The sequence below is a fragment of the Cimex lectularius genome, unplaced genomic scaffold (genome assembly GCF_000648675.2).
Source record: "Cimex lectularius strain Harlan isolate CLEC.00 unplaced genomic scaffold, Clec_2.1 scaffold248, whole genome shotgun sequence".
Classification (NCBI taxonomy): Eukaryota; Metazoa; Arthropoda; class Insecta; order Hemiptera; family Cimicidae; genus Cimex; species Cimex lectularius.
In genome coordinates, this window is record NW_019392778.1 from 544,890 (window position 1) to 572,308 (window position 27,419).

General features: G+C 40.1%; 1 protein-coding gene across 4 annotated transcripts in view; it reads left to right on the plus strand.

Moving 5' to 3' along the window:
• The first annotated feature begins 2,116 nt into the window (after positions 1–2,116).
• LOC106670745 (polypyrimidine tract-binding protein 1) overlaps positions 2,117–27,419 on the plus strand; it is a 79,062-nt gene continuing 53,759 nt past the window's right edge. Inside the window, exons 1-2 of one of the 4 annotated variants that reach the window (XM_024227711.1) lie at positions 2,117–2,251; positions 16,562–16,815. In XM_024227711.1, the coding sequence (XP_024083479.1) occupies positions 16,717–16,815 (99 nt within the window). In that variant the 5' untranslated portion in view covers positions 2,117–2,251; positions 16,562–16,716. The remainder of the gene's footprint in view (positions 2,252–16,561; positions 16,816–27,419) is intronic. The other 3 variants (XM_024227712.1, XM_024227713.1, XM_024227714.1) reach the window with 3 other exon arrangements.

A 27,419-nucleotide genomic window follows, 5' to 3' on the forward strand; every position in this document is an offset into this window, starting at 1 on the left:
TGGTGTGGGGAGGGTGGAAAACATCCCTTAGATGTTTTAATTTCCTGGCACCCATGGGGTATGTATCTGCAAGGAAGATCAACCCTCTGATACCAACGTCGACCCCCTCCCTCGAAGGGAAAAAATAATTACCAACACCGTACTTTTTCCCTTTTTTATTTTATTTTATTTTTTTGACATGACACTTTGTGTTCAAAAATAAGCCTAATTGGCGTCCTCAACGTGAAAAACAACCCCTGGAAATATAGACGGGAAAAATTCCATATGGATTTTCCCTTCGCCCCTAATCTCTGTTTATAAGGGAGTGGGTTAACAAAAATAACACATCAACATCATTATAAATACATCCTATTATATCCATGTATTTCATAAAAAAGTACCAAACAGTGTTTTTTTCAAAAAAACCACCCCCTGGGTAATTTTTAATTAGCTCACGTTTTTCAGGGAAAAAATCCCATAATGTAATAATAAATAAGGCCGAAAAAAAAGCTTTTCAAACGGTTAAAATCGTACGGTACGTCGGTACGTCAATAACAGCCGATATTAAACGGAAATCCCGAGGGTGGTTTTAATTTCAACAACCCCCTCCTCCTCAAATAGGGAAGTATTTCGGGAAAAACCTTGGAAGATTGAATGAAATTTTTTGAAAAATTGAAAAAACATCTGTCTGGATTTGACAATTATAAACAATTTTTGCAAGCAAATTTCAAAGAAATATCAAGAAAATCCTTGGACTTTCAAGTCCTGAATCAATCGCAAAACGAAAGAAAAACAGTTTATTGCTATATTTTCGTATAACAAGTCGAGCAAACGTCGAGATATTCCAAGAGAAAGAACTTGAAAAAAAAGAAAAAAAAAAGTTGTGCTTAGACTTTTCATATAAACAGGGGATTTCTAATCCTGTACTTTCAGATCAACAACCTATCCCAGAATGAAAGAAGAAGAGTTTATGGCTTTCTTATAAAAATCTCGAGCAAAGTCGAGATATTGCAAGAGAAAAAGCATTAAAAAAACAGTTCTGCTTAGACTTTTGCATATAAACAGCGGGTTTCTAATTGAAATGAAATACTGGGACATTCAGGACCTGAGTCAATCCCAAAATGAAAGAACAGTTTATTGCTATATTTTCTTATAAACATCTCGAGCAAAATCAAGATATTACAAGAGAAAAAGCATTAAAAAAATAGTTGTGCTTAGACTTTTTCATATAAACAGGTGATTTCTAAGAAATATCATGAAATCCTTGGACTTTCAGGTCATCAACGTATCCCAGAATGAAAGAAGAACAGTTTATTGCTATATTTTCTTATGAGCATCTCGAGCAAAGCCGAGATATTACAAGAGAAAAAACATGAAAAAACAGTTCTGCTTAGACTTTTTTATATAAACAGGAGATTTCTAAGCCATGTCATCAAATGCTTGGATTTTTCAGGACCTGAGCCAATCCCAAAATGGAAAGAGTTTATTGCTATATTTTCTTACAAACATCTCGAGCAAAAGTCGAGATATTACAAGAGAAAGAGCTTGGAGAAAAAAAAAGTTGTGCTTAGATTTTTCATTTAAACAGAGGATTTCTAAGAAATGTCAGCAAATACTTTCAGGACCTGAGTCAATCCCAAAATGAAAGAAGAACAGTTTATTGCTATATTTTCGTATGAGCATCTCAAGCAAAGCCGGAGATATTACAAGAGAAAAAACATGAAAAAACAGTTCTGCTTAGTCTTTTTTATATAAACAGGGGATTTCTAAGACATGTCAGCAAATACTTGGACTTCAGGACCTGAGCCAATCCCAAAATGGGAAGAGTTTATTGCTATATTTTCTTATGAACATCTCGAGTAAGGTTGAGATATTACAAGAGACCAGTTGAAAAGTCTTGAGGAAGCCCGCTCGGGTTCGCGGTATGTTCCTGCCAAGTCCGTCAAGTCCCTTAAGTCCGACCCCCAGATGTCTGCCCCAGTGAGCTATTTCCGAACTTCGACCGGCTTAGAAACGTTGGGGTGCCTCGGCAAAAAAAAGGGGGATGCTTCGTGACCGGAGGGTGCCGTCGGAGGGCCTTCGGTAGAACCGGCAACGCCGTGGCCACCGGGCCTGGAAGGTGGGGAAGAAGGCCGCCCGGGAAGGGTGGAGGACCCACGACGATACGGCTCAGTCGACATTTTTACCTTATGTGCGCCGTTGGTTGTACAGGCGAGAAGTTCAAAATACAAAAGACCAAAGGACATTGAGACCCGGAGGAACGGGATACGACGTAAGTACGATTTTGACTTAGGTGGAGGGGATCTTCTTTTCACAACGGCGTGGCGTCGTTCCGTTTCGCTTTGTTCACTCCATCCACACTCCCAAGCGTCCATGAAGCCATGCTTCCATAAACAGACCCGCCATCCCTCCAAACAAACCCAAATAATATTTCATAAAATTAATAACTCTTGCTAAACTAATTCTCCCATGTTCCGTCGGATTTTGCTTCTATCAGACCCATTCAACCGGTTTTATCGATTTTTTTTTTATTACAGATTGTTATATTTAGAGAACAATAAAACCAACGGCATGAACTGACAGTTGTCGATAATAAAATACGTTATCGTCATGGAACATCCTGGAAATTAATACAGGATTTTTTTGTAGGATTACCTCATGATTTTAGCCTTGAAGTGGATGAGCAAACACGAGGAAAAACTCTTCTTTGACTCTGGTGTGTACCAATTTGAAAGTCCCAGGATCTCTTAGATTTTGTTAGAAATCCTCTGCCTAATGGAAAAGTCCAAAAAGTACGATATTTGTTCAGGCTTGTCTCTTGTAATATTTCCACTTTGGCTGAGAAGTTTATAAGAAAATGTAGACAAAAAACCATCTTATTTCATGTGGGATTGTTTCAGTACCTGAAAGCCCAAAGATTTCCTGATCTCTTAGAAATATCAGTAGATTATATGAAAAAGTCTAAGCAGAACTGTTTTTACAGGCTTTTTCTCTTGGAATATCTTGCGATTGCTCGAGTTGTTTGTAAGAAAATACAGCAACAAACTTCTTTTTTCATTTTGGAATTGATCAGGGACCTGAAAGTCCAAGGATTTCCTGGAATTTCTTATAAATCTGCTTTTTATATGAAAAAGTCTAAGCAAAACTTTGTTCAGGATTTTTATCTTGTAACATCTCGACTTTGCTCGAGATGTTTATAAGAAAATCTAGCAATAAAATGTTCTTTCGCTCTGGGATAGGTTGATGACCTGTAAGTCCCGGGATTTCCTGGAATTTCTTAAAAATTCTCTGTTTATATGAATAAGTTTAACCAGAACTGTTTTTTTCAGGTCTTTTTTCTTTGCATATTTCGATTTTGCTCTTGAAGTTAATAAGAAAATGCAAGAAAAAAGTTCTTATTTCATTCTGGGATAGTTTGATGACCTAAAAGTTTCAGAATTACCTGGAATTTGCCAGAAATCCATTATTTATATAGAAAAAATCTGGCAGGACTGTTTTCTCAACCTTCTTCTCTTGAAATATTTCGTCTCTCTCCAAAAGTTTATAAAACAAAGATAGGAAAATATTTCTTCTTGCGTTTTGGCATTGTTTCACCGCCTGAAAATTGAATAATTTCCTGTAATTTCTTAGAAATCTGCTGTTTATATGAAACAGTAGCATAACTTTTTTCAGGCTTTTTCTCATGGAATAATACCTCGACTTTTCTCTCCGAAATCAAAAGTAAATAGAGGAAAAAAATTCTTCTTTCATTCTGGGATAGGTTCATGACCTGAAAGTCCCAGGATTTCCTGGAATTTCTTAGAAATACACTGTTTATATGAAAAAGTCTTAAGTTGAAGTGTTTTTTCGGGCTCTTTTTTGTTGGAATATCTCGACTTTTTCTTGAAGTTTAAAAGAAAATATAGGAAAAAAATTTCTTATTTCATTCTGGGATAGGTTGATGACCTGAAAGTCCCGGGATTCTTTTGAATTTCTTAGAAATCCGCTGTTTATATGAAAAAGTCTAAGCAGAACTGTTTTTTCTCATGGAATATCTCGCCTTTGCTTGAGTTGTTTATAAGAAAATATAGTAATATTTTGTTTAGTAATAAAATATAAACAATAAAAATATAAAGTAATAATATTTTCTTTAGTAAGAAAATATAGTAATATTTTCGAAAGTCTTAGGATTTCATGTAATTTCTTAGAAATCCACTGTTTATACGAAAAGGTCTTCTCGTAGGACGATATATTTTCAGTCCCCCTTCTATTTCCTCTTCATGTTTGATATTTTGTCCATGAAGTTTCTGAGAAATCTTGATCAATATCAGCCCATCTCATCTGAATCCTGCCTGATAAGAACGAAGCCAGACGGGGCGTATTCCATTTGGTACTTGTTCACGTCATATTCAGAGTAAAAAAAAAAATTCACCATTGTCTCTTATTGTTATCGAGTTCCGCAAGCAACAGGGCACCCGCAGGTGTCAAAACGTTAATTGAAAAAAATGTAAATAAATGTAAACTTCCTGGGGGCATATTCATCCGACAAAGGACCACGTTCAAGGTCCGAGAGACGGTGGGGGTCCGGACGGCGTCGCTCTTTCCGGACTGGAATTAAAACGGTACTGGCCAAAGGCAATCCATGTTATTTAACCCCAGGGTCCCAGGTAGAAGTAGGCGTCATAGTGTTAACGGGTCCTTTTAAAATTAACAACCCCCCTTGGGCCGCATAGTCTAGCTCTTTTTGGTATAGATAACAAAATACAAATTGGCAAAATTTATCTTTGGTTTTTTCCTCGGCCTTTTTGACCCGGAGGAGGATAAAGGCCGTTGACTTTTGAAATTCACGCGAGACTGGGCGCGCCATTGTCAAAATAAGCTGTCTGTTTTTCTTTATTTTTTTCTCTCTCTACCGAATGTTTGCAGATATACCTGTTTGTTTTTGCCAATTCTACCACGTTATGGTTTCGCCTTATTTATCTTATCCCTAACGCTAAAAGTAAACAAAATTGGCAAAAGACACCTTATCCACTTGACTTTCAACTGCTACTTTAACAGCTAGACAATTTGATTTTTCGTTTTTTCCCTTTTATTACTTTGTTCTGCTTTTCTTGCTTTCTATGTGCCTCTCTTTTAATTCAGACTTTTGTGATTAGTGTCCAGATTGATCTTGGCTTCATTGCTTATATTTTAATTATATTTTAATGTATGTTCAGTTACAACTTTCCAGCTTGAGCTGTATGGTTCCGTCAGTTTTTGAACATTTACTTTGCTTTAAAGCTTGTGTTTTCTTCGGTATTATCTTAGTTTTTGAATCTTAAGCTTTATCTTATTGTGCTTCTTTCTGCTTGTGTTTCTGACCTTTACAGATTGTATTTGTGGTTTCCCTCACTGGTATAAAATCTTGTGCCTGTGGCTTTTTTGCCCTTTAAAGCTATTATTTGAGGGGTTTTCATGGTTTTTATGGCTTTTTTTCTCTCCCTGACGTTTACACTCCAATTAATGTTTTTTTAGTGGCTGTTAGCATTTTGTTTTGAGGTGTGTAGGAACTCCCCCCCCCACCTTTACACCATGTTGTGTTTTTTCTGGCTTTTACAGCTTGTATTTGTGGGCTTTTCCTGGTCTTTACAGCTAGTGCGGTTTTTTTTTTTTTAAATTTTGCTTTAGAAATTTTATTTGAGCGGTTTCGCCTATTTGCAACCAGCATTTGTGGGCGTTTTCTAGTATCCTTTACGTCTGGTATTTGTGGCTTTTTTTTCTGGCCTTTATAGCTCTTATTTGTGTTTTTCCCCTTGGCTTTACAGTTAGTATTTGCGTCCCCCCGGACCTTTACAGCTATTATTTTGGGATTTTTTAATGGCCTTTGCAGCTTGTTTTTCAAAGCTTTTCTATGGTTTTACAATTTACAGTTAAATCGTCAGAAATGCTTTTTTCCTGGCATTTACAGCTCGTATTTGTGGGGGGGGGTGAATTTTCTTGACTTTACAATTTGCATTTGAGGGGATTTTCTCCTGCCTTTCAGCTATTATTTGTGGGCTTTTTTTCGTGACAACGAATATGCAGCTTCCTGACTTTACAGCAAATCCCCCAATTTTTTTTTTTTTTTTTTTTTTTTTTTTTTTAAGGGTTTACAACTTGTATTTGTCGGGTTTTACCTTCGACTGTACAGCTATTATTTGTGGGCTTTTTTCTCTTTACAACTAGAATTTATTTTTTATTTTCTCACTACTTTACAACATCTATTTGAGGGGATACGCAAATTTACAACTTGCCATTGTGGGTTTTTCCACAAATTATATTTGTGGGTTTCCACATCCTTTACAGCTGTTATTTGTTTGTTTTATTCTGGCCTTTCCTGATTTTACAGTTTGTATTTGTGGGTTTTCCCCTGACCTTTACATTATCTATTTGAGGTCGCTTATCTGTCCTTTACATCTGTCATATGGGGAGTTTTCAGCCGTATCTTGAATTTATAGTTTATATTTTAGGGCATTTAATAACCTTTTTCCCCGTGGGGCTGATTTCTTTTCGTCATTCACGCTCTCTGGGTCCGTCTGTCCTCGCTCGTTTCCCCGTCCGGAGGCAAGATTCCTATCTTTCGCCTTGCGCGCGTTTCGAGCGTCGTTTCTCCTGTGGCTCAAAACCGGACGTCTTATCTGTCCATCTTGAAATCATTTCAAGGAGGTTAATTATTTCTTTTTTTTTGGTATCCTTTTGTTCTTTTGAGTTTGGGGGCGGGGAGGGCTTGTTAAAAGAAGAACCGCCAAAGGACAATACTGTACAACCAACCCTCCACAATATCCATTCCCTGCCCGTTTTCCATTCTCTAATCATTCTCTTCCATCGGACACGCCCGACGGAATTAAATTGGCAATTTGTAAAATTCCACTGATTCGACCCCGCGGACCCACTGCCAACTCTCCATCGTTGACAGATTTATAATTAGTCGGTTTGGCTTCCCCTCAAACGGTCCTAGCGAAGCGAAAATGGACACTTTTGTCATGAACGCCTTCCTCTCTAATTTTAACCATTTTAATAAACACGGCCGCTGAACGTGGACCGGCTGTGACGTTCGGCACGAGTCCTAACTAATCTCACAGCTGCCACCCCCCCACCCTCCAAAAAAAAGGGATTATTCATAGGTACTGGGTTAAACGATCGGAAATGGATGACAGATATGATTTGGCATTGAAATTTAACAGTTTATTTTATTGGTTGGCTTATCAAGTGGTCATGGGACTAACAAATTCACCGTCATACCTTACCAGCTTACACAAGTTGACCGTGAGTCCGATAACTCATAAGTTGGAAGTCGAACCTGTCTTCAAGCCTTATGAACTTGTCAATTAAAGGTTAGACCTGATGAGGTTACAAGTTGACTTGTTGGCCTGACGTACTTTCGAATATATCGTCAGGCCGGATGATTTTTCAAAATGGCAAGCAAAGCTGAAAATCTTTTAAGTGGAGGTCAAACCTGATGAGGTTACATGTTGATTTGTTGGCGTGATATACTTTCGAATATACCGTCAGACCTGATGATTTTTCAAAATGGTAATCAAAACTGAAGATCCCTCAAATGGAGGTCAGACCCACATCAGGTTACAAGTTGACTTGTTAGCCTGGCTACGTTCGAATATACCGTCAGGCCTGATGATTTTTCAACAAGGCCATCAAAACTGAAGACCAAATGGACGTCTGACGTGATGAGTTTACAAGTTGATTTGTTGGCCTGACATTGTTTCGAATATACCGTCAGACCTGATGATTTTTCAAAATGGCCATCAAAACTGAAGACCCCTCAAATGGAGGTCAGTCCTGATGAGGTTGGATGTCAGACCGGATGAGGTTACAAGTTGACTTGTTAGCCTGACGTACTTTCGAATATACCGTCAGGCCTGATGATTTTTCAACAAGGCCATCAAAACTGAAAACCAATTGGACGTCTGACGTGATGAGTTTACAAGTTGATTTGTTGGTCTGACATTGTTTCGAATATACCGTCAGGTGATTATTCGGAGATCGTGAAACACCACACATTTATACCATCAGGCTTGACGATTTTTCAAAAAGACCATCACAACTGGCCTCAATGGACCAGTTCTAATCTCTCAAATGGACGTCAGACCTGACGAGGTTACAAGTTGACTTGTTGATCTGACATACTTTCGAATATACTGTCAGGCCTGATAATTTGTCAAAATGGCCATCAAAACGTCAAGGACGTCAGACATGATGAATTGTTGAACGTAAGACCCAAAGAACTTATTGATGAGCTTAAAACTAGATTTTGAGACTTGATGGACTCTTGAAGCCGACTGTCAGACCTGACGTTTTTACAAAGTGACCTTACAGATATGCGTAACCTATATAAAGATTGATTACTAAGGTGAGGAATTTTATCCGAATATTATTTCATTAAGTTGATCAACATTGGATTTGCCAATGTTCCCCTGACGAAAGGCAAACAGAGTGAAAGTTTCTTTTCTTTTTCTTTTCTTAATTTGCGCATAGTGTACATACTTAAGTCTCAACGTGACATAGATGCGAGGCGCGTTACATCATGTCAAATGAGACTGCGTGTTTTTTGAGCACAAGAGGCCGAAGTAATATCGGCGGTGGGTAAAGCGTTAAGAAAAATATCGTCGAGGCCTTGAATCGGTCGTCATCGCTGACTAATAGAAACGCCGTCTTCTTATTTTTCCATTATGATTTTTGTGCTTATTTCTTCGGTCAAGTCCTGCTTCCGCCAGCCGAGCCGACGGTCAACGACTCGTCAACCGACTCTACGTTTCTGTTGTTGTTGAGTTTTCTTCCTTCCATGAGCTACCGAGTCAAAAATTCATTGGAAAGAAAATGAAGTTTGAGGGGAACCCATCTACAGACTCAATGACAGTTGAACTCGTGTCGTCTGTCAAACGTGAAACTACACTCAAATCTGACTGGCCTGATGGAATTTCGAATTGACAGTCGGGTTTACTGTCAGTCAGGTTACGGCCAATTTGAAAGTACATCACGTTCTGAAAGGCAACTTTTAAACTCATCGGATCTCATTGTCAGTTCATATCCCCCCACATTTGAAATCCCATATTCGAAAGTTCGTCAGGTATAATATGACATCTTGTAAGCCCATCTGACCTGACAGCCAGGTTGAAAGTCGATTTAAATGACCACTAGGTTTGACGGTCATTTTGAAAAACCTGGCCTGACTCAATTTGAAAGACCATCAGGTCAGTCAGATTTGAGTGTAGTTTCACGTTTGACGTCACCTTGAGGTTTCATCAGATGTGACAACCATTTGGAACGACCATCAGGTCTTTTCTGACTGTCAATTCATATGCTCATCAGGTCTGACGGTCAATTCGAAAGCATCAGGTCTGACTGCCAATTTGAATCGCTATCAGGTCAGGTCTGACAGTCGACATGAAGTTTTGTCAGATTTGACAACCATTTGGAACGACCATCAGGTCTTTTCCGACCGTCAATTTGAAAGACCATCAGGTCAGATCTGACAGTCACCTTGAGGTTTCATCAGATGTGACAACCATTTGGGACGACCATCAGGTCTTTTCTGACCGTCCGTTCATATGCTCATCAGGTCTGACGGTTAGTTCGAAAGAGCATCAGGTCTGACTGCCAATTTGAAAGCTATCAGGTCAGGTCTGACAGTCGACATGAAGTTTTGCCAGATTGGACAACCATTTGGAACGACCATCAGGTCTTTTCTGACCGTCAATTTGAAAGTGCATCAAGGTCTGACGGTCAATTTGAAAGGTCATCAGGTCAGGTCTTTTCTGACCGTCAATTCATATGCTCATCAGGTCTGACGGTCAATTCGAAAGAGCATCAGGTCTGACTGCCAATTCGAATCGCTATCAGGTCAGGTCTGACAGTCGACATGAAGTTTTGTCCGATTGGACAACCATTTGGAATGACCATCAGGTCTTTTCTGATTGTCAATTGATTGCTCATCAGGTCTGACGTCAATTCGAAAGAGGATCAGGTCTGACTGCCAATTTGCATCGCTATCAGGTCAGGTCTGACAGTCGACATGAAGTTTTGTCAGATTGGACAACCATTTGGAACGACCATCAGGTCTTTTCTGACCGTTAATTCGAAAGTGCATCAAGGTCTGACGGTCAATTTGAAAGGCCATCAGGTCAGTCTGACAGTCAACTTGAGGTTTCATCAGATTTGACAACCATTTGGAACGACCATCAGGTCTTTTCTGACTGTCAATTTGAAAGGTCAGCAGGTCAGGTCTGACAGTCAACTTGAGGTTTCATCAGATGTGACAACCATTTGGAACGACCACGGGGCCTTTTCTGACTGTCAATTCATATGCTCATCAGGTCTGACGGTCAATTCGAAAGAGCATCAGGGTTGACTCTCAATTTGAAAGACCGTCAGAGCTGAAGTCGACTTGAAGTTTCATCAGATTTTTTGACAACCATTTGGAATGACCATCAGGTTTGTCCGTCAATTCTTCTTAGGTCTGACGGTCAATTCCAAAGATCTTTCAGATCTGACGGTTCAAATCGTAAGTTTTTTCGGGTCTGACGTAAATTCTTACAAGTTTATAAAATCTGATGGTCAGTTCGAAAGACCTTCACACCTGATGTTCAATTCGAAAGGCCTTTCAGACTGATTGTCAATTCGAAGGACCATCAGAACTGACGGTCAACTTACTTTTTATCAGAACTGATAATCAGCATGTAAGCTTGTCAGAGCTGATGAGTTTACAAGTTGACTGTCTCTGACTTGATGAACATTGGTATTTACCCACACATTTGCTGAGCTGATTTTGGTAAGCTTGCGATAGTGCGGATCCTACTGTTGAAATAGTGATAGCGAACCTTCTCTCGGTGGAACTCAACCATATGAATATCGCTGCAATTTATATTATGTACGTCCTTCTGTTGGTAAGATTCCGACGGACATGTTGATTGTCATCTGTGATGATGTCGAGACTTAAAACGTAAGCCGAACAATATGCACGTTTTGACACAATGGGATTTCCGAGAAGCTGCAGACTCGAAATAGGAATCGTCGTATTTCAAAGTCGTGATTTTCAGAATGCGCCGAGCATAAATCGATAGATTTTATGTGCTCGCGCCTCCACCCATCGACACACGCACGCACGACGAGGGACAAAGAGCCGGAGAGTAGTCGGGTTTCACATGCTCCGATACAAGAACAATGGGGGGGGGTTTATTAACTGTCGAGAGTTTTGAAGAATTTCGGGTTGTCTGACTGGCTCGAAGAAAGCCCGGAGTGGCGGGGAAGGGTTGAGAAGAGAAGGACGAGCATGATTGTGATCCCATGATCCATTGATACCACAAAATTGTCCTTGCCTTCTGAGATCCGCCGGCGTTGCCAAATTTGTTTCTCTTTCAAGCCGTACATTGACTTGAAAACAAAAGGAGGAGAATTTCGGAAACGGGACGGAGTCGTAAAAATGCCAGAGGAAACGGCAAACCCGCCGAGTCGGTGGCCTCAATCGTCCTTCGATTCTGAACGCGTCCAGGTGCCCGCTTAAAAAAACAGCCTCAAAGTTTTATTTACCATACACTATCATATCATCCTAATTGCAATATAAGTAACTACATGCAGACCACAAAATACGCACGAACTGTTGTAATTATGACATCAGAGAGACAATTTGAAACTAAATAAAAACTGTTGGCAGTCCACATGTAACCTCGTCAAATCTCAGTCAGTTCTGAAGTCGGTTTGAAAGCTCGTCACGTCTGACGGTCAGTTTGAAAGCACGTCAGGTCTGACGACCGGTTTGAAAGCTCATCAGATCTGACGGCCAGTTTGAAAGCTCGTCAGGTCTGACGGTCAGTTTGAAATCTCGTCAGGTCTGACGGTCAGTTTAAAAGCTCGTCACGTCTGACGGTCAGTTTGAAAGCTCGTCACGTCTGACGTTGAGCTTGAATGTTCATCATATCTGGCGGTAAATTTGAAAGCTCCTCAGATCTGGTACTTCAACTTATAAGCTCGTGACTGCTATTTTGAAATTTTTTGAGGTTTAACAGTTAACTTAGACGTTCAACCATTTCACGTATTTAATAGGAAAGTGCTTCCCGTCGGAGATCGCGACAGCCGATTGACAAATTATTTGACTTTAAAAAATCCCAATAAGTCTCAGGGTCAGTTCGAAAGTCCATAAAGGTTGTAGCAAGGGAAGGTTGGTCATCCATCATTCTGGTCATATTTCTTTTGGTCTTATCTTCAGCAGAAGGTCGTCAACAGTTCCCGTCATACTTTTGTGATTGAAGTAGAATTTACAGTGTTGTCATTCCCAGGAGATGGGAACACGTTAGGAATTTCCATTTCCTTTCTTTTCCGATTTATTTATCGACTATTCGGAGCGTATCATTTCTAAGAGAGACCGTTTCCGGTCACATGCAGTCCCGGTGGGTGTCCTCCTACGCATAATAATCCACGCGACCTCAGCCCGCCCTTCGGTGCGAAGATGAAACGTGCCTCGGCCGAGACCCCGAGGACGACGGAAAGTCGTCGGTTCAGGGCGACTTCGCTCGAGAAGAAGCCGGCCGAGGAAGAGGAGGAGGGGCGAATGGATGCCAAGGTCCGAGATGACGGAATGGAGGAGGAAGAGGGAACAGGAGAGCTGTAAGACGAGAAAGCAAAAAGAGGCAACCGGACGTTGACCCCCCTCGCGGGGGCTAGGTGCAAAACCGCCTGGGACGATAAAACGTTCCGTAGATTTTCCCACCCGGGTCGATAACCAATCGGCTTGCGAGCGCCCCGGTGTATTTGCTGTTGAAAGTATCTGTCCGAGAGATAATCACGACGATGTAACTCGAGCAATCCAGTTATTTCATCCGGCCAAACATTTATTTTTCCCTCTTCCTCCCACGGGAGCGAGAGCGGTAGAGGATTAAGGGGCGGATTAACCTCAACCCCCAACCCCCCAACCCCCTTTTCAGAATCATCATCCAGGCTTGAGCATTAAAATTAAATTCCTACATGGAGACGCGGTTTTCTTAGGCGGAGCTTGTACTTAACTACTTCCGCCCTTGCCTTTGAATTGTAATCGAATTGATCCAGTCGGACTGAAGATGGATCTCTCTGAAATGATATAACGCTGTCCTTTTAAACGTAATTTTTTGCAATGTTTATCGTCATTTATAAAAACACGACACCGTTCGTGTTTAGCATTCAACCCACAGGGGAATTCATGGAATTTGTTTTCAGATCAGACATCCTACAAATGTTATTCATAGGGTTTGTTATCAGATTTGGAGAACCCAGAAAATTATTCATGGCCTTTTGTCGTCAGATCTGATACCAACAAAGGTATTCGTGGGGTTTGTTTATCTGTGTCCCCACAAGGTTGTTTTTGCACTTGTCATATTTGAAGACCCATAAATGTACTTATGGGTTTTGTGGTCTGATTTGGGGACTCCACAAAGGAATTTATGGGCTTTGTTTTCAGATTTGGAGACCCTGCAAGTTATTCATGGCCTTTGTCGTTAGATCTGATGCCAACAAAGGTATTCGTGGGTTTTGTTTATCTGTGCCCCACAAAGTTGTTCTTAGACTTGTCAAATTTGAAGACTCATAATGTACTTATGGGCTTTGTGGTCTGAATTGGGGACTCCACAAAGGAATTCAGGGGCTTTGTTATCAGATTTGGAGAACCCAGAAAATTATTCATGGCCTTTTGTCTTTAAATCTGATACCAACAAAGGTATTCGTGGGTTTTGTTTATCTGTTCCCCACAAAGTTGTTCTTAGACTTAATTGTCAAATTTGAAGACCCATAAATGTACTTATGAGCTTTGTGGTCTGATTTGGGGACTCCACAAAGGAATTCATGGGCTTTGCTTTCAGATTTGGAAACCCACAAAGTTATTGATGGCCTTTTGTCGTTAGATTTGATACCAACAAAGGTATTCATGGATTTAGTTTATCTGTGTCCCCACAAAGTTGTTCTTGGACTTATTTTAGATTTGAAGACCCCTCAATGGTATTCGTGGGCTTTGCTTTCAAATTTGGAAACCCACAAAGTTATTGATGGCCTTTTGTCGTTAGATTTGATACCAACAAAGGTATTCATGGGTTTAGTTTATCTGTGTCCCCACAAAATTGTTCTTGGACTTAATTCATGTGATTTGTCATCAGATTTGAAGACCCCACAAAGATATTCGTGGGAGTTTTTAGTCAGATTTCAGACCCATAAGTTTTTTGCGTGTGTCGCATTTGAAAAACCAACAAATAGATTTATGGGCTTTATTGGTAAATTTGACGACCCAGTACATTAATAAATTTGACGACCACTAAGAGATTTTTTGGATTTGCTGAGATCTAATTCTAACAATGTAGAAAAAGGTTTTTGTTTGATTTAATGACCCACAAATGAATTCTTGGGGCTTATTGTCAGATTCGATGAACAACAAATAAGAAAAGGTCTTTGTTAGCATATGCGACAACCTACAATTTCTTGTCATTGTTGTAAGATTCAATCCTTGCTGTGATTTTTCATTGTTACGTTGTCTGGGTGGTCGCCAGATCTTGTTTATTTTCTTTCACTCAATCACCATCTACTGTTGAACGTCAAACCTGACGTATAAGTAGTACTTTGTTGAACTCATGCGTCTGAGAAGAAGGCGCTTCCTGCACTCCAACCTGTCAGATCGGAAGATCTCAAGAGCGATAATTGTTAATTGTGCTGGGTCCGCCCGTCCTCGCTTCTCCTCCTGCCCGTCCGAAGACCGGTTTCCGTCGGTCACAGAGTCCGTCGACCCGCGAACATTTCGGACATCATGGTGGGGCGGCGGTGCGCGCTCCTGTCCCTCTCTCGCTCAGGGTCTCACGTCGTGAGGCAACGGGTAAAAGTCAAGGCCCGGAAACCGTCTCGTCGTGGACCCGCGCGGCTTCGCTCGTTTTCGAGGCGAAGGTCGAGGAGACCATCGCGGGATGACATCAGCCCCGAGGTGTTCGACCTTGTAATCATTCCTCAGACAGCCGTCGATTTTTATCCGATTTCAGTTGCATAATTCACGTTTCGCCAAATTCGGAGGAGCGCAATCAACTTTTTCTCTCCTCTCCTCCTACCCACTGCGTACTCATTTTGAAAACAAAAAGCCGAAGAATTAACGACTACCTCGAGATTGGGATCGCACTATCACGGCCATCCTTCACAACTCCTCCCGGCTGCAAATATTTACATTCAGGCATTTTCACCTTTTCAAGGCTGGACTCCTTTTCCTTCTTTCATCTCATCTTTTTTTCAAACTGACATCACACATCCTATTCGCCGTGTGGGCAAAAATGACCCAACGTTCAACGTAGTGGCTATTGTCAAACGTTTTATGAAGGCTCGTTTTTTATAAAGCATTATATCTGACAATCTTCCTACTGTAGTTTTTTTTTTTTTTTTTTGTAAAAATGTCAGATCTGACAAAGCCCTAAAAGGCTCCTGTTAACAATCTTCCTGAGAGTTTCTGACGATTTTATTTGACATTGTCAGATCCGACAGCCTCCATGACAACTTCGAACTGTCATACCTGACAACTTTGAACTGTCATATCTGACAACTTTCATGACAATTTCGAACTGTCATATCCGACAACCTTCATGACAACTTCAAACTGTCATATCTGACAACCTTCATGACAACTTCAAACTGTCATATCTGACAACCTTCATGACAACTTCAAACTGTCATATTTGACTAACTTCATGAGATCTTCATAAGGGTTTTTAGTTTGTCACCTCTAACAACCTTTGTGAGGTCCTCGAAGATTGCTCGTAAAATTGTCATATCTGACAACTTTCATGACAATTTCGAACTGTCATACCTGACAACCTTCATGACAATTTCAGTGGCTTGAAAAGCCAGAGAGGACAACGTTCCTAAAGTTTTTAAACTGACAGATCTGACAACCTTTGAGAGTCCTGGAAGATTGCTTGTAAAATTGTCATATCTGACAGCCTCCATGAAACTTCGAACTGTCATACCTGACAACTTCGAACTGTCATATCTGACAACTTTCATAACAATTTCCTACTGTCATATCCGACAACCTTCATGGCAACTTCAAACTGTCATATCTGACAACCTTCATGACAACTTCAAACTGTCATATTTGACTAACTTCATGACATCTTCATAAGGGTTTTTAGTTTGTCACCTCTAACAACCTTTGTGAGGTCCTCGAAGATTGCTCGTAAAATTGTCATATCGGACAGCCTCCATGACAACTTCGAACTGTCATATCTGACAACTTTCATGACAACTTCGAACTGTCATATCTGACAAATTTCATGACAATTTCTGTGGCTTGAAAAGCCAGATAGGACAAACTTCCTAAAGTTTTTAAACTGACAGATATGACAACCTTTGAGAGTCCTGGAAGATTGCTTGTAAAATTGTCAGATCTGACAACCTTTGAGAGATCCTCGAGGATTGCTCGTAAAATTGTCAGATCTGACAACCTTCGTGACATCTTCATGATTTTGATCAATATAAAAACCTTCGTAGCTTCTTTTTTCCCTCAGACCTATTAGTTGTAGAAATGGCTGAAATAGGAATTGTTTTATTAACATTTTCTCCCCTTTTTTTATGTTCACAGGTAAGAGCGATTCGAACACGTTGAGTAGCCGGGGAAAATCTTTGCCAACCTAATTCGCAAACACAAATCCGACCCCGGAAAAAAAATTTAACCCACCCCCTCTTCACGCCACAAAACCGAGTAGTTTGTCGAGAAAGGAGGAATTTTTCGAGAGCATGAAACGACCCCTGGCGCTGATTTTGCCACCCGCCACAGCACCCCAAGCCGTTCTCAACCCTCTCGCCGCCGAAGCGATGTACGATCTCAAATTCGAGGTAAGTCCACTAAAAAAATCTTTCGAAACAAAACCCCAGGGTTTTGTTTGTTTATTTTTACTTTGACCGGTTGTCGCTGCTCCAGGGAGAAGCGCGACCCGGCGGACCGGGTTTAAACATGCCAAGGTCTTTGCAAAACGGGCAAAATTAATAAAACTAAAAAAAAGGATTGTGTAATTTGCATGCGATACGGTGACATCACCCTCGTTGCGACACGACTATTTTAAGTTTCAACGGCCGCCTCGAGGGGACTTAGTGAGGCCTCCGTCCGATAAGCGCAAGTCCAACGAAGTCCCTTCCCCGTCACAATTAGCAATAATAAAAATTGACCGCGTGATGTTCCACAGGCACGTCAGATCCTAGATAGGAACAGGCTTCCGTGACCTAAACCCTTTTGGATAATAACACCCTCATCCCCCCCCAACAAAAAAAAAAAAACCCAATCCACTACCTACTAATTGCTAATTGAACACTCACTACGTTAATACAAAAAAAATGGAAATAATAGTCCACTTTAATAAAGAATTTGCCTGAGCCTGAGAAAATTTAAACAAATTACCCAACCCAAAAAAAACCTTATTTGTTGTTGTTTGTTGTTTGTTGACGATGGGCTCCGAACTCGAGGCGTTCAAACACAAACAAACCGGGGAGGAACAAACAGACCGGCTTACGTCCAGAGGAAAAGGAACAAATTGGACGCTTCTATATTTACAGATTTCTCTCTTTTGACTATCACGAATTTTCCCCCTTGCGTGTGCTCTTATCTGCAAGTATGGATGGACACGGGACTTTCGAGATAGATCGAATGGGCAGGGGTCGGAATGTAGTCTAGACGTGATGTGGGTGGGGGGAGAGAGAGAGAGAGAGAGAGAGAGAGAGAGAGAGATGATTAAAATGTATGTGAAGTACGTATGAGATAGATCGAGAGAAAAAGAGAGATGTAGACAAAGAAGTGGAGATTGTTACTTGAAGAATTGCAAGTTTGTTATTGGTGTTAGATATTGATATGAAGAAAGAGAGATGGGTGATTTGTGGAGATTGATGTAAAGGATTGGGTTAGATTGATATGCAGAAAGCAGGAGAGATTGGGTGATATTTGGAGAGATATTTGAAGATATGCAAGTAGGGGAATAACGTAGGAGATTGATATAAAGACGGGTGAGAGAGTGATTTGTTGAGATTGATATGTGAAATAATAAAAATAGGTGATTGATTGTAGAAATTGTTAAAATGAAGAAAGAAGGCGAGAGAGGGTGATTACTGGAGATTGGTATTTGAAGAAATACTTTCATTGTCTGATGATAGAGGTTGATATGAAGAGAAAACAAATAGTGATGGTGGAGAATGATAAGAAAGAAGGAAGGAGAGAGTGGTTGATTTACGGTGATTAATACAGAAAATCAAAATAGGAGAGATTGATAAGAAGAGGTAGGTAAATGAGATTTATAGTGGCGATTGATACGAAGAAAGATGAAGAGTATGATTTGTAGAGATTGAAATGAAGAGGTGGGTGAGATTCAACGTGAAGATTAATCTGAAGAAAGTGATTTGTAAAGATTGATATGAAGAGATTAGTGAGTGATATTTAAGGTGGTGATTGATATGAAGAAAGAGGAAGAATGTGATTTGTAGAGATTGATATGCAGAGGTTGGTGAGTGAGATTTAAGGTGGTGATTGATATGAAGAAAGAGGAAGAATGTGATTTGTAGAGATTGATATGAAGAGGTGAGTGAGATTTAAGGTGGTGATTGATACGACGAAAGAAGGAGTGAGTGCGATTGTAGAGATTGATATGAAGAGGTTGGTGAGTGAGTTTTAAGGTTGAGTTTGATTTGGAAAAAGAAAAGTGTATATTATTGTGATTGGTGTAAAGAAGTGAATGAGATTGATGGTAGAGATTGATATTTAAAGAAAGTAATGAGAATTGAAGGAAGAAAGGAATCGAGGTTGACTAGAAATTTGTATTTGACATGAAATGTCGCAGTGATTGATGATAGCGATTGATACGAACACGGTGACTAATATGAAAAATTGTTACAAACCAATCTTGACCAATTTACGAACCGATGCAGGACTTTTTCATTTCGCGGCGTAGATCAACAATGACTTGACGGATGATTGATCGATTGATTTCGCGGGTCTGATTTATCAGTCGTGTTTATTCTTTTTTTTTTCTCGTCATTGATGTAAAAGGTCGTCCCACCGGTGGGCCTGTTGCTGCACAAATCAACAGGTCGTATCGATCAGCGACCTGTTGGAAGTTGGTTGGGGGGGGGGGTTGAGAAAAAGGGCAACAAGTCCTGGAGAAGGTCCGCGCGTTCTCGCTTCTTATTTTACCCCGTCGGATCCCCGTGTTTAAAACCGGAAATCGGGTAAACACGATGGAAGATTTAAGAATGTAAACAGATAGATCCCCGACGGGTTCGTTTCTAATTCGGTGGTGCCCCTCCTTTTTCCAGAGGGGGCTTTTTGTAAACAGGCTGCCTTAAGGCGAAAGGGAAAAAAAAGGAAAAATTCAGATTCAGAAGAAAAATCTATCAGGGGTAGAAAAACGACAAAGGGGTGAGAGAGAAAAAAAATATTTTCCTCCTGCCACCATGCGTTTATATTTTACAACGGTAAAAAAAAGAAAATTTAATTATAAAAAAAATAAAACACCCTAGAAAGGCCAGAAATCCTATTTTCCCTATAAAAAAAATTCAGTTTTAATTTCCTCGATCAATTTATCGTAGAAATTTTCCCGGACTTTGTCCTAAGTCCCATTAGGCTTATTGGGTACGTGGGTGGGGTGTTGAGAGTCACGCCAGCCGGAAAACGCAACGCCTTCCCTCTCCAGCGTCGTGCTCCGGTGGGGCGCGCGGTCCGCCCAGTCTCGCACTGTCCGCCGTGCTGTAACACTCGATGCGTCCACTATGATACACAAGGTTGGTGTTCTTTCTTAGATCCATTAGAAAGTTGTTTTAAAGGGGTTGAAAAGCTTTGAATAAATTTTATTCAATAAAAGGGGGGGGGAAGAAGGACAAATAGGATTTAAAAAAAAGAATAAAATAAAATAAAAAAGCGTTGGGACAAAAGATTACAAGGTACAAAGTGTCTCCAGGCCCCATACATATGCAGAGGGTTGTTTTGCCACCCCTTCCGCCACAACGGGGCCAACTTTTGTCAAAAGTTTCATTTCACGTTTCATTTAATGGAGGGGGCGCGCGCGCGGGTGCCGTCGGGGCTCATTTGAAATTGAAATGGCCCGACGGACCCAAACGAGGTTCCAGGGGCGGGAATCGTCGCTCAGGGCCGGGCAATTAAAAGTTTCTGATTTCTGCAAACTCCATCAACCCCCCCGCCATAGGACTGTCGTCAAATCCTTCTTTTTCTTTTCTATGCTTTTTCCCTCCAGAAGAGAAAAGCCCACGGCGATGGTTGCCGAGGTGGAGACCTTCCTGCTGGACGGTAGAAGACAAGAAAGACAATTCAACCCATGCATAAAGATGGAATATCAACAAATTAGCATAAAAGCTTCCATTTTTCTGCCTTGTTTTATTTCTTTCTATGTGCTTTAGTTTGTGCGTAACGCTCGTCGTGTCGAACTTGGAGCAAAGATGAGGTTAGTAGAGTTAAGCTAAGGCAAGTGAGGTAATAGTGATGATACCTCTCGCAACACATTTGTGGAGACAGATTTGAAAAAATAATTTAGACATACATTGATAGTGGTGATTGATATGAATAAAGAATGAGATAGGTGATTTGTGGAGATTGATATTTGAAGAAAAATACGTCGAGATTGATGGGGACACTTATTGAAGAAAGGAGAATGATTTGTGGGTATTGATACTTGAAGAAATAAAAGTAGTGATTGACTGTGGATATTGATATGAGATAAGAAAAAGTAGTGGCTTTGTGGAGATTGATATGAATAAAGCATTAGGCGAGGGGGAGGTTGTGGAGATGGATATTTGAAGAAATACAATTAGTGTTTGTTAGTGGAGATAGATATGAAGAAAGAAGGAGAATTTGTGGAGATTGATATGAATAAAGCATTAGACGAGAGTGGTTTGTCGAGATTAATATTTGAAGAAATACAAGTNCGAGGGTGGTTTGTGGAGATTGATGTTGGAAGAAATAAAAGTAATGATTTTTAGTGGGGATCGATGTGAAGAAAGAATGGCGGAGTGGTTTGTGCATATTTTTATATAAAAATTAATTATGGGACATGGATTTTTGGAGATTAATATGAAGAGGTAGGTGAGTTAGATTGACGATGGACTTTGATATGAAGAAATAGAGAGATTGATTTGTAGGGATTGATATTTATATTTTTTTATATACCGAAGTAGTGATAGCCTGTGGAGATTGATATGAAGAACTAGTTGAGTGAAATTGAAGATGGAGTTTGATATGAAGAAAAAGAGTGATTTGTAGAGAGTGATATTTACATATTTTTATATACCGAAGTAGGGATAGCCTGTGGAGATCGATATGAAGAACGAGGTGAGTGAGATTGAAGATGGAGATTGATTGAAGGAAAAGAGTGATTTGAGTGATTTTCTCACGATATCTGAATAACTATTGATATTTATGTAGTTTTGATATATCAATAGGCTTTGGAGGTTAATATGAAGAATAGGTGAGTGAGATCGAAGATGGAGGAGATTAATATGAAGAAAGAGATTGATATTTATGTATTTTTAGTTATCGAGGTAGTGATAGGCTGTGGAGATTGATATCAATAAATACATACAGATTGACTTTGGAGATTGATCAGAAGAAATGTTAAAGATTGATTGTGGAGATTGATGTGAAGAAAGAAGGGGAAGATCATTGGTGGATATTGGGATGGAAAAATAAACGAGTGAGATTGATGATAGTGATCGATGTGAAGATAGAAGAGATTGGTGGACGAGAAGGATATAGAGAAGTAGGAAAGATTTATGGTGAAAATTCTCACTTTATTTTTTTTTCCAATCCTATAAATCGCTCTCCCGTTCTCATAAAACTCCATCATTGCAATAACCCACTTCTTTGTATCAATCTCCACAAGTCACCCCTCTAATTTTTTTTCTTCACAACCACCTCAGCCTTAATTTTATCTTTCATACTTCTTCATTTCAATGTTAATCAGTCCTACTTAGCAGTTTCATTCCCATCTAACTTCTCTTTCTCAACTGGGAGCTTTTAAATATAAAATGTCAAGTCTTTAGACAAAATGGTCTCCTGTTGATGATGAGGTGCTGCCTAACGACGAATAGAACCTGTATTTTTTTGTCAGGGTGTATTTTGTGGAGTTCCGGGGGTAAAATTGGCCAGAAAACTTTTACCCTTATCGAGCTGACGAGCAGTCAAGATTGGCCGTATCAACGGAAACCTGTGCGCTTTGTCTTACGATTTGGGGAGTTTCCTTGTAGAAGCTGAGTTTCCTGGTTGAGAAAATCCGTTTAAGTCTTTGTAAATATTTTTTTTACATAATCTAATTGAAATCTGGCGTTTGTCGGTTGTCGACTCGTCATCGGGCGTTTCGTGTGGGCGTAGCGCGATAACCGGGGCGATAAAGGGGCCGAATTTCCTGTGTCGCCGAGTCCCCTGGCAAATCCGAGTTCCACCGGCTGGAAAAGATGAAAAATTCAACCCTCTCGACACAAACGGAATCCAGACGACAGAAATCCGTTGAATAAGTGAAGACGACGGGACGACGGGATAAGGACCGCGGACAGGGACGCACGGCCCCTTCATCATTCACGAGGCCCTACAAAGGGCCCCCCTTGTTCCACGGGCCCTCCGGGGCTCAAAGAGCGGAAAAGAGCACACACACACAAACTCACACGCACGGCATAATCTCCCGTTAATTCTCCTCTGCCTCGCTTATTCCAGACATGCATACTTTAAAAGTTTACTTTTTACCTCACTCTTTTCTCTCTTTTTCTATTTATTTTTTAACAAAAAATGTTACAACCAACTTTTCCTCAAAGTGCATAAAAAGCAGATTGACTAAGTAGATTGATAAGAAGAAATAAATAATATAAATTGTTGGTGGAGATTGACTTGAAATGAACTTCCCTCCTCCGATTATTGGGACATGGTAATATTGTGTAGAAAAAATTGACGGTTGACGTTAATTTGATAAAATAAAGAGGGACCTATTTTTGGTGATTGATAGGCAACCATTAAGTGGTGGGAGATATTGATGGTTGAGATTGATAGGAAATCAAATAAATAATAGAGATTGATCGTTGAGATTGGTATGAAACAAAACAGAAAGAGAGAATGATTTGTGGTGATTGATAGGAAGTATGGGAGATTGGTGGTGGTGATTGTTAGGGCAAAAAAATAGTAGAGACTGATCGTTGAGATTGGTAGGGAACAAAAGAGGGAGGGAGGGAGGGAGAGAGAGAGAGATTTGTGGTGATTGATAAGAAGTACGGGAGAGTACCAAGGTGGTTGGTGGTGGAGATTGATAGGGGAAAATGAGAGAGTTATTTGGCATGGCGGTTGAGATTGATAGGCAAACAATTAAATAGGAGAAATTAATATGAAGAAATGCTGTAAAAGTGCTTTGTGGAAACTGATAAGCAGATATTAATTACGAGATTGATAGTGGGAGCTATATTTGGTGATTGATAGGCAACGATTAAGTGGGAAATTTTGATGGTTGAGATTGATAGGCAAACAAATAAATATTAGAGACTGATAGTTGAGATTGGTAGGAAACAAAAAAGAAAGAGAGAATCATTTGTGGTGATTGATAGGAAGTGTGGGACGTTAGTGGTGGAGATTGATTGAGAAAGAAAGAAGAGAGAATTATTTGTGGAGATTGATAGGCAAACACTATCTAAATAGGATAGATTAATATGAAGAAATAAGGCGAACATGTTCTGTGGAAACTGATAAGCAGATATTAATAAAGAGATTGATGGTGGAGATCGATACTGGAAAAAGGTAGGTGACAATGATTTGCGGAGATTGATAGGTAAACATTAATTAGGAGAGATTGATGGTGGTGATTGATGGGCAATCAAATAAATAGGAGGGATTGATCGTTGAGATTGGTATAGGAAAAAAGAAGGAGAGAGTGATTTGTGGAGATTGATAGGCAAACATTAATTAAGAGACTGACGTGGAGAGTTTAAAGAAACAATTTGTGGAGATGGATTTGTAGATAATGAAGTATGTGGGGGGTGATTGATATTGATGTTAGGAGACTGATTAGTTGGTGGAGTTTTATACAATTATATCGATTTGAGATGAGAAACTGGTAGGTGGTCATATTGTAGTTCTTAAACGGTTTTATTTTGGTCGTGCCAGATGCTCGGGTCGGTATCAGATCCTGCGAAACGTTGCGCACCGCTGCGTCAACAGGTGACCGTTTCTTTCCAAACTAGATTTAGATTAACGACCAGTGTTTGGACGAGGACCAGATGGATTCAGACGATGCCCCCCCCCTCCGAGACGTCAGATCAGAAACCAATCTCAACAGACGTCGGAGGAGGAGGGGAATGGAAAAACTGTTTAAGCGCTTTAAATAACCGCGGGATCCGCCGCCCCTCGCCCTTTCTGACACAGTGGGGGCCGTAATGGATTGTGTACATCCACCAAGAGACGGTTATGAAATGGAAATAAAGAGGGACGTCACTCAGGATTAAAGGAAGGGACGGGAATCCTTCCTTATTCTATCGCCGGCTGGATGACGTCTGCCCTTCCGTCCCGCGGGGCATGTCGCGGATACACGGCCGATATTAAAAACGACTGACGTGGATCCGAGTACCGCGGTTACTGACATTTTTCGGCTCACCTAGACCCACGGCTTCGATTGTAAAAAGAAAAAACACAAAACACGTTGTTGAACGTCAAAACATGTTATAATAGTTTTTTTTCTAGGTGGGGAGCTTTTTCGGCCATTTTTCTCCAGTGCTTCTATAAATTTCAAGCTCGGAGAAAGCTCGAATTGACGAAAAAGATTTGCGTTTACAGTAGAATCAATGGTAGCCAATCTAGCGGTCATGGGTGTTGAAGTTTGAAATAGAAAGAACTTTAATTTTAATTATTTTTCTAACGTTTCTCCAATTTTTAAATCCGCACTAACCTCAAGTCGACAAGAAAAGTAAGTGCAAAGGAAAAGGTTCCTGCCTAACGAGCTTTTAACATTCAGGGTTTAAGTCGATACAAATGCCACATTGTCCCTTTTTTAAATGCTTCTTCGAGTGTAAAGCTTGAAAAAAGCTTAGGTTACCAAGAAAGTTTACTTCATAGGATAGAAAGTGCTGTGGCCATTACATAGTTGAAAGCTTTTAGGTTTTTAACATGATGTGAGACCTGCTATGAAACACTGTTTACTTCTTAGTAATGCTTCTTATAATTTTCAGACCAGAGAAAGCTCAACTCGTCAAAACAGCTTTGTAAGTACATAAGAAAATCTCCTAATAGTAGTTCAGGGTTTCAGTTGGTTAAGTACCGAGAGAGAGAGAGAGAGAGAGAGAGAGAGAGAGAGAGAGAGAGAGAGAGAGAGAGAGAGAGAGAGAGAGAGTGTGGGAAAGAGAGAAAGAGAGCTTTTTGATTGTTAGCAATGTTTCTTTAATTTTTAAGCAAGAAAAAGCTCAGATTAGCAAATCTTCTTTATATATGTGCTTTTAGGTTGGTTATACAGTTAAAGCTTTTAGGTTTTTGACGTGCAGTGAGCTTTCTTATCCAACTCTGTTTACTTTATCCTATGCTACTTTCATTTTTAAGCTCGAATAGAGCTCAGATAAGGAAAAAAGCATTTTTTACGATCCAAAGTGCTGTAGACATTCTTTAGTTAGAGCTTTTAGTTTTTGAATTGTTGTGAGCTGTTTTTGTCAAACGGTGCTTACTTTTTTCCTCTGCTTCTTCAATTTTTATGGTCGAATAAACCTCATTTTAGCAGAAAAGCATTCCTCATAGAATAAAAACTGCTGTGGCTACTGTTTAGTTGGAGCTTTTTGCATTTTGAAGTTCTAGGAGCTTTTCTAAGGCAGACTGTTTATTTTTTTCTACTGCGTCTTTAATTTTTAGGATGGTTAGGGATTTTTAAGCTCGAATAAAGCTAAGGTTGGAAAAAAATCTTTCCTCTTACGATAGATTGTCCTGTTGCCATTCTCCAGTTATTTTAGCTTTTTAAACTGCTGAGAGTTTTTCTATGCATTTATCTTTGACTTTTTACAAGCTTCTTCATTTTTGAAGCCCGAAGGAACCTCGGTGCTGAAAAAAGCTTCGAAATCGCACTGTGCACAGCAGCTATACTGTACTTCAAGGTATTCGGTGTTTTTCAAGTTGAAGTTTGTTTTCTCCTTTCAACTTTTAAACCCGAGTAACTTTTAAAACGAACCTGTTGCTTTTTTAATCAAGCATTTAGCGCTTCTGACGGCAATCAGGCTTTGTGTAAGTTTTGCACCACGTGCCCCAGAAACTTTTAAGAAAATTATTTTCCAAGGATTGTCCGTCCTGGTGGGTGGGGGTGGAAGTCTATTATGAAGTTTTAAAAGTCCCCGGCCGTCGGTTTTCAACCGAAAACGGCGTAATGCCGAAAGGACGAAGGATATCTCCGGTTTTCGAAGGGTGCTTCAGGGGGATTTCAAGTCCAAATGCGAGGGGCGATACAAGTAATTAAGTTGTTTTAGGAGTTTGCGACTCCGGGGGTTGTTGCGTTAGGTGGGAGGGGGCGGGAATTAATTAAATTTCCCTAACTATATCCTTGGAACGCGTGGGAAAGGTGGAGTTTGCTGTTCTCCGACGGCGGGGGCGGGAGCTTTTGCTTCGAACCGTCGAGAAAAGGGGTTCCTTCAACCGACCCTCCGACGGAACGTAACGATCCGTTTCTCGAAAATGCGACTGAAGCAAGCAACAGGTAAAAACAGGCGTATGACCGACCTCAATCTGATAGATGATAGATAGATAAACCATGGCGCGTGGATAACTTGGCCTTTAACCCTTTAAAAGTCTTACGTTGAAAAGAAAGAAGCGCCATTGAAAACCAACAGCTCATGGCTAGAAAAGCCAAAAATCATGCGTGACCCTAATCGGACATATGACTTCGGATCTATTTATGTAAAACACCAAACTTTTTCTTCAAGCCCAGCCTACTTTTTTATTTTACAATAAAGAAGCATAACAGACAATCTGCAGGCCATGGCCGGGAAAGCCAAAAATCATATGTGACCCATATCTGACATATGACTTCCGCTCCATTTATGTAAAACACAAACTTTTTCTTCAAGCCCAGCCTACTTTTTTTATTTTAAAATAAAGAAGCCCTATAGAAAAAAAAAACAGGTCATGGCTGGAAAAGCCAAATACCATATGTGGCCCTAACCTGACTTAACTTCTGCTCCATCCATGTAAGATATCCAACTTTTTCTTACATGACTTCTTATGCATCCATATACTTTTTCTTCTAAGCCTCCTTTTGTTATCTGAAATAGAGAAGTAGAAGAATAATTTCATCATTTAGCATATCAGGCCTCGATCTAAAGTGCCAATTGTGCGCTGTATTTTCGTAAATTGCTTAACTTTTTCTTCAATGCCAGTCTACTTTTCTTATTTAAAATGATGAAGCACAGAGTAATTTCAGCAGTTGATTGTTTCGAAATCAGTTAGCATA